Source organism: Caenorhabditis briggsae, assembly GCF_000004555.2.
Source record: "Caenorhabditis briggsae complete genome, chrV, whole genome shotgun sequence".
In the NCBI taxonomy this organism is placed as follows: Eukaryota; Metazoa; Nematoda; class Chromadorea; order Rhabditida; family Rhabditidae; genus Caenorhabditis; species Caenorhabditis briggsae.
Window position 1 is genome coordinate 16,207,061 of NC_013488.2, and position 6,936 is coordinate 16,213,996.

At 34.6% G+C, this 6,936-nt stretch overlaps 2 protein-coding genes across 2 annotated transcripts; both read right to left on the minus strand.

Moving 5' to 3' along the window:
- Window positions 1–824: 824 nt before the first annotated feature.
- On the minus strand, window positions 825–2,745 carry CBG17093 (the record flags this gene model as incomplete). The annotated part of the gene is made up of 6 exons (XM_002638114.2): window positions 825–987; window positions 1,034–1,266; window positions 1,321–1,406; window positions 1,523–2,146; window positions 2,190–2,499; window positions 2,602–2,745. 6 exons carry the CDS (start codon window positions 2,743–2,745, stop codon window positions 825–827), a joined length of 1,560 nt encoding a protein of 519 aa, XP_002638160.2.
- Window positions 2,746–4,303: 1,558 nt separating this feature from the next.
- CBG17094 lies at window positions 4,304–5,157 on the minus strand (the record flags this gene model as incomplete). Its single annotated transcript, XM_002638115.1, has 3 exons — window positions 4,304–4,585; window positions 4,637–4,847; window positions 5,144–5,157. 3 exons carry the CDS (start codon window positions 5,155–5,157, stop codon window positions 4,304–4,306), a joined length of 507 nt encoding a protein of 168 aa, XP_002638161.1.
- Between the last annotated feature and the right edge of the window lie 1,779 nt (window positions 5,158–6,936).

Consider the following 6,936-nt stretch of genomic DNA (forward strand, 5'->3'; position numbering starts at 1 on the left):
GTAAAGATATAATTACAGGCGATTTTTCGAAGCTTTAGAATTTTCGGAATATTTGAATTTGTTGGATTTATGGATTTTTTTGAATTTAGAATTTAAAAACCAAGGAAACTCTAGTTTCGAAAATTTTCGAAAAAAAATCAGATTTTCCACAATTCCCAAGAACTCCAAAAATTCGAAACTTCTTAATTTATGAAAATTCCATTAAGAAATACAGAAAATTAGGTTTTGAACAAAACATGTAATCTTGTGAGGAGTCATAATAAGGAAACTGAACACAAAACTTATGTGTTCTTTTTGAAAAACCATTAGGAAATAGGCGGAGCTTGGCTGACAAGGCGGCATCAAATAAAGAGCCACAAAGGAGGTTTTAATTAGATCGAAAGATCACCAAAAGATCATCAAAATGTACACATTTTATTCAAACAAATTTGAATCTCACCTAACTATTTTGGAAAATTGAACAGTAGAGTATTTTAAAACACGTGTATCCAACGCGAAATATTCATTTTTTGAATGGGCGTAGTTATAGTCAAATACTTGGAAATCATTTGTTCTGCATTGTTCCATTGATCAGTTTGTGATATTTGATCAACTTCAAATGACAATTCTATAAAACTTGCATACTTTACAATTAGAAACTCCTGTTTTGACGGAGAAATGGATGTCTAAATCCTAAATCGGTTACTTTCACACGAGTTGCAAAAGAAGACACTCCATTTTTCCAATTACCGATGAATCAATTAGTGATTAATTAATTTATAATTATCATTTGATTATCATTCATTGTAATTTTTATCTTTGAACTATTGAAATATTTCAAATATTTATTCAATTTTAATCTTTACATGAAAATTCCCAACAATTTTTCTGATCACAAAAACCATCATAGCTAAAATGATAGTGCAGAAAAACGCAACATCGATCATAAAATATTCAATAAATCCCATTTTTCTGGAATATGGATCCAGGGAAGGAAGACGGCCAAATCTGTAAATTTTTTTCTACAAATTCAACCAATTTTGCAAAGACTTACCTCGCTGCAAATTCAGCATGTTTGACCATTGAATCTTTCGGCTTGATGGGTTGATTTGCCAATTGCTCAGCTAATTTTTTGGAGTTTTCAGAATATGAATCGTCATATAGAATCTTTTGAAAAGCCTCGGCGATTTTCTTGGAATTTGATAAATCATATTTGGAGAATCCTATCGACCCATTGTGTCTTGTGAGCATTTTTGTATTTCTCATTTGGTCGGCAAATAGGGGGCACTGGAAAAAGTTTTTCGGTTTTTTTTTTGAGATTGTTGAAAAATTGTGATCTACCAGAATCGCGGGTATTCCCAAGTAGCTGAGCTCATTGATACTTCCCAAACCACCATGAGTTAGAAAAGCTGAGAGTCGAGGATTGGCTGAAAATGAGGAGAATTTCAGAAGAGTGAAAATTTCAGATTTTTTTTGTTTTCGGAATTTCAGATTTCTTTCCTGGAATTTTAATTTCGGAACCCTCCAAAAAAAGCGATTTTACCCAACAACGCTCTCTGTGGAACCCATTCCGCAAATTCGATATTCTCAACTCCTCCAGAAAATCTTTCAAAATCATTATCTTCATATTTCCAAATAAATGTGACGTCTTCAAATTCCCTCATCGCTCTAACCAAAGCCTTTTTATTCTCCAATGGCATATCCTTGGAAAGTAATAAAGATCCAAATGAAACTAAAATCGTTTTTTCTCGAAGATTCAGGATCTGGGACCATTTCTTTGACAATTTCTCGCTTTTAATTTTGGAAACATCCACAGAAATTCCCCCGATTTCCACTGTTTTTGTTAGCGTTGGTCTCGGGAAATCCAAGAATGGATTAGAATTGATAAAGACGAATGAGGCATCTGGTTCGATGTGTCTGATGTCAATGACATTGAAAGGGGGTTTAAAGGATCTATGAACTGGGTAACCAAGTATGGAATCGATTGATCTGACCACTAGAACATTGACGATTCTCTCCCAAAATGATAAAATCTCTCCATGGGGAAGTAATCCATCAGAAACCACACTTGGCATCGCCGGTTCTCCAATGGATTCAGACAAAGCGACGTTGTGAGTAACCGAGAGAGATGGAATGAAGGTTTTGATATCGAGATAGTCCATCAGTGCTAAAGATTAACTGATAAGAGAGTGATAAGAAGAGACACTCACGATACGCCGAGAAAACATAGGCTTCGAAAATCATGACATCAAAGTTCCGACGCTTCAAATCGTCCAAAATTTCCAAATTGTTCTTCATCACCTCTGCTTGCTCATTGTACATGTTTTGAAAAACACGAATTACTGGAATTATTTCTGTCGCTGATGAATCTTCGGTCCAGAATCTGGAAATATCCCCGGATGATAATTGATCACCGAAATCTTTGAGTTTCTGGGATGGGTCCATGTGAACGACGTCTTTTGTAGATTTTGTGTAGCTGATGTTACGGTACTTGGTCACGATTGTGGGGGTGAAGAAGGTCTGAAAAAACAGTTCTGAATTTTTCGCTGATAATTCAATTTAAAGGCGCATACGAGTTTTTTTAACAGCCGAAAGATTTCCAGAATTTTCAAAAATACTTACCACATTATGTCCGGCGTCAGTCAAAAAATCACAAATAGTTCCGAAAAAAGTAGAATGACTATGTGCAAATAACGGGGAATACACTAGAAAATTAAAGGAATATCCGAGAGAAAATAGACAAAACAGACCAAGAAACAGACGCATTTTTGTGTTCTTGACAATACAAAAAAGTTATTATCAGTTGGTGATAAAAAAGGTTTTTATTGATAAAACTGGCTACGTGATACACTGATTCGAAATGATACGAAAAACATTTAGTTTGGTTGGTGACAATTTCAAAAAGGTTGAATATTTTTCATGGAAAAATATATTTTTAGCCGGATTAATTTTTCAAAATAATGATTTTTTTAGTTTTCAACAGAGTTTGGAGGATGAGAATGACAAATCAAAAAGGTCACTTTTTAGAGAAAACTTTTTTTGATTCATGAGGGTTTGATGATTTTTGTTTTCCGGAAATGTCAAAAAACTTCTTTTGATACTTTTGGTTACTGTAGTCCTGATATACTGGTACTTGATTTTTGGAAAATATAGGTTTTTTGGGATGCTGAATCGAATGGCATTAGCCGTTTTTTCTAAGTTTTGTACTTTTTCTGAGGACCTCAAAAAATGGGATGGTGATATTATTATGATGCGCACTTTATACCGTAAACACTCTAATAGAACGCCACCCGAATCGTCAAATTTGAGCCTATGTATCTCATTTTCTGTAAGAGATATCGAAAAGTGGTCGACTAATAAAATGTTGCTGATATCATGATAAACATTTAATCAGTTACCAACTTTTTGATATCTTTCAAAAAAAGTGAGATATTTAGGCTCAAAGTGGACGGTCCGGGTGGCGTTCTATCAGAGTGTTAACGGTAATTTTAAATCTTCCCTAAATATATTTTTAAGGATAAAACCGGAATATATTTTGTGTCTCTGGTTACTGTAGCTCAAAACTTTTGAGACCAAATTTTTCGATTCTCTTTTTCTTAATTTTGGACTATTTTTTTCCAAACTTAGGGAGAGAAAATTTAAGAAAAATTTATAATTTACGTGAAATTTTAAATATTTTTGACTGGGAGTACTTTGTAGACTGGGAGTACTTTTTGGGGCAAAAAAAGAGTGGAAAAAAAGATAAAACACAAAATTTTCCCGAATAAACGTTCTCTGAAAAATTGACACTTTTTGAAAAAAATTCGCCGAAAAAATCAACCAAAAAGTTCAACTGAATAGGTTCCTTGAATATGGTTTTGACTGAAAAAAAGTGGAAAATTTTTAGGAGAAGTTGTCAATTTTATCAAAATATTTTTCTAGTAAAAAAATCGAAAATTAACACTTTTTAAAGGTGGGGGGACAGGAGATTTTACGGGGGATTTTTGGGGCCAGAGTATGCATTCTACCGTGACGGTGTACAACGCTTAATGTCACTCTGCGTACAGCTGTCGTCCTCGCCTTTATGTAAGCAATCGGGCGTGCGTTTTCTCTTTGCCCGCGTGGCTCAGTCGGTAGCGGCGCCGCACCCTCAATCATCGCCCTCACAAGTTCAACTCCTCGAGAGGCATCTGTGAACGGAATTTCGAGAACATTATTTTTTTCATGTCCCCCCACCTTTAAATGGCTTTGTACCCCCTTGTACCCCCGAATTTTTGTACCCTCCGAATTGTTTGCCTTAAAATATCAAGTAATTTATTCTAGAACACAAAAAATCATTTAATTTTCAAACAAAAATGTCTTTGAAAAAGCGAATGATGAAGTCAAAAATTGGAGCACCAAAATAGCAGATGACTGGAATATAGACTGGAGCCAGAATCAGAAGCCACAAATAGGGAAAAACCCAGTGATTTTTGTTTGATTGAATCCGATCCTTCAGAAATTGTGCTCCTTGTTTTATAATTCCATCTTTTTCCGATTTTCCCAAAGTCGATTCGTATGCTTCTTTTTTGGCAAAAATCTTTTTCATAATTTTAACCATCAGTTTGTATTTGAATTTGTCGTCATGCTGAAAAAATGAAAAACTTGTTATATATTTAATCTATGAAAAAAGCAGTACCTTCGGTCCCTTATGTTTATTCCTCCCATTCCCTTTTTTCTTCTTCTTCAAATCTGCCGCAAAAACGTGTATTTCGTTGGTTGGATCCCATTTTTTCAACGAATCCATCGCTAATTCATCAGCGGAATAAATACATAATTTTCCGTCGTTCGTGAATGTATGGACCACGTAGTTTGTACCATCCGGCTTATCCAAGGATAGCATATATCTTCTGAAAATCAGAATACCGTAAACAACTCTAATAGAACGCCACCAGGCTCGTCAAATTTGAACCAATGTATCTCAATTTCTGTAAAAGATATCAAAAAGTGGTCAACTGACAAAATATGTATCATAATATCAGTAACGTTTTATCAGTTAACCACTTTTTGATGTCTTTCATAAGAACCGAAATATATGGGCTCAAAGATGACAGTTTGGGTGGCGTTGTATTAGAAATAAAGTTTGCAGTAGTTTTGGATTTTCCGAATTCGAACAAAAAATAGACAAACAATCCCAAACACTCACTTCTCCTCAGACATTGTTCCTCGATGTAGTTAAATTGAAAAAAGAGAAAATATGCGTAGATTCGAAAATTGAAATCGTGGAAAAAATTTCGGAGATTAGCAAAGTTTTTGGATTTTTATATAATATTTTTCACGTGATACCCTAGTTTCTAGTATGCTAAAAAGCATGGCTATTCAAAATGACGGCAGGCAGGCTCCATTTTTTTACTCAATTTTATTTTTTTTTTCGCGTTGCATTTTCCTATTTTAAAAGTTTGGGTGACCTGGTTTATTTTTTTACGGACCCTTAAATAAATATTTTCATTTTATACCGTAAAACCTGTATTAGAAGAGCCCCCTTTAATAGAAGGGCCCCTTTAATAGAAGTGTTAACCCAGGGGGACTTGGAAAAATAGAAGGACCCCCTGTAATAGAAGGGCCCTTTGTGATAAAGGACTACCCTTTAAAATGTATTTTGAAATCAGGAAATTTCCATACTTTTCCGGTGAAAAATATTCCAGGAACTCCACAATTTATTAGAAATTTGTTGAAACTCTATTTTTCGATGAAAATCTTGCTAAATTTTGGTGAAATTGGCAGATCTTCATGAATTTTGAACGAAACTTCGTCTTATATATTCGATGCAAATTTCGGAAAAACTGTCAGGAAAAATAAAAGGGCCCCCTCTAATTGAAGGGCCCCCGTCATAGAAGGGCCCTCCAGAGGTAACATCAAACAATAGAAGGGCCGGCCCTTTTCATACAGGTTTCACGGTATCTTACGTGAACTTTTTTTGTACATTTTCAGGGCTGATTAAACTCCTAGGGAGCTTTTTTCTTTGGTTTAGATTGCTAGGGTGCTAGGGTATAAGCCTACTTTTTTTAAGGATTGAGAAAAAATTTAGAAAAAATCACGTAAAGTATACAAAACATTTTCACGAAAAGGATTTCTTACAAATTTTAAAAAATTGACTTATTATTTTTCAAAAAGAAATTCATGAAAATATCAAATCATTCATTCAGAAACCATAAAAAAATAGTTCAATTTTCAAACAACAATTTCTTTGAAATGAACATTGATGACCTCAAAAATTGGAGCACTAAAGTAGCAGATGACTGGAATGCAGATTGGAGCCAGAATCAGAAGCCACAAGTAAGTAGGAATACAGTGATTTTTATATAGATTCGATTTCAGAAATCTTTCCCCTTGTTGTTTAGCGAAAAAATAACAGAGGGCTGGAATGAAAAATGGAACAAAAATCAGAAGACGCAAAAAAGGAGTGATCCAGTGTCTTTCGAATTGGTCAACTGTTGGTAATTGGAATATATTTTCCCTGGCCCCCGATTTCAATTCGTATGCCTCTTTTTTCTTCAACAACTTTTCCAAAACCAAACCAAGTGCTTGATTTTTGTCCACTTTTTTGCCTTTCTGAATTTTTTTTGATTATGCAGTCACCTTAAATATTCTACAAAAGTCAGAAATTTCAAACTTGAAATTTAGGAGGCTCAAAACTCCCAAAAGATCAATAAAGTACCTGTGGTCCCATTTTTCGGTTCCTTCCATTCCCATTTTTCTTCTTATTCAAATCCTCTGGAAAAATATGAAGTTGGTTGGCTGGATCTTATTTTTTCGGCCCACGATCCAAGGGTACATCGAAAAAGGGTACATCGAGGGTACATCNAGNTCTTAGGGTACATTGGTTCTGAGGGTACATGGGATCTTAGACTGTAAGGCGTTTCCGCCTAAACCTATAATTTTGAGCAGAAATCAAAATAGTATGTATAAAAATATTGATTTACTTTTTTTGTCCACCTA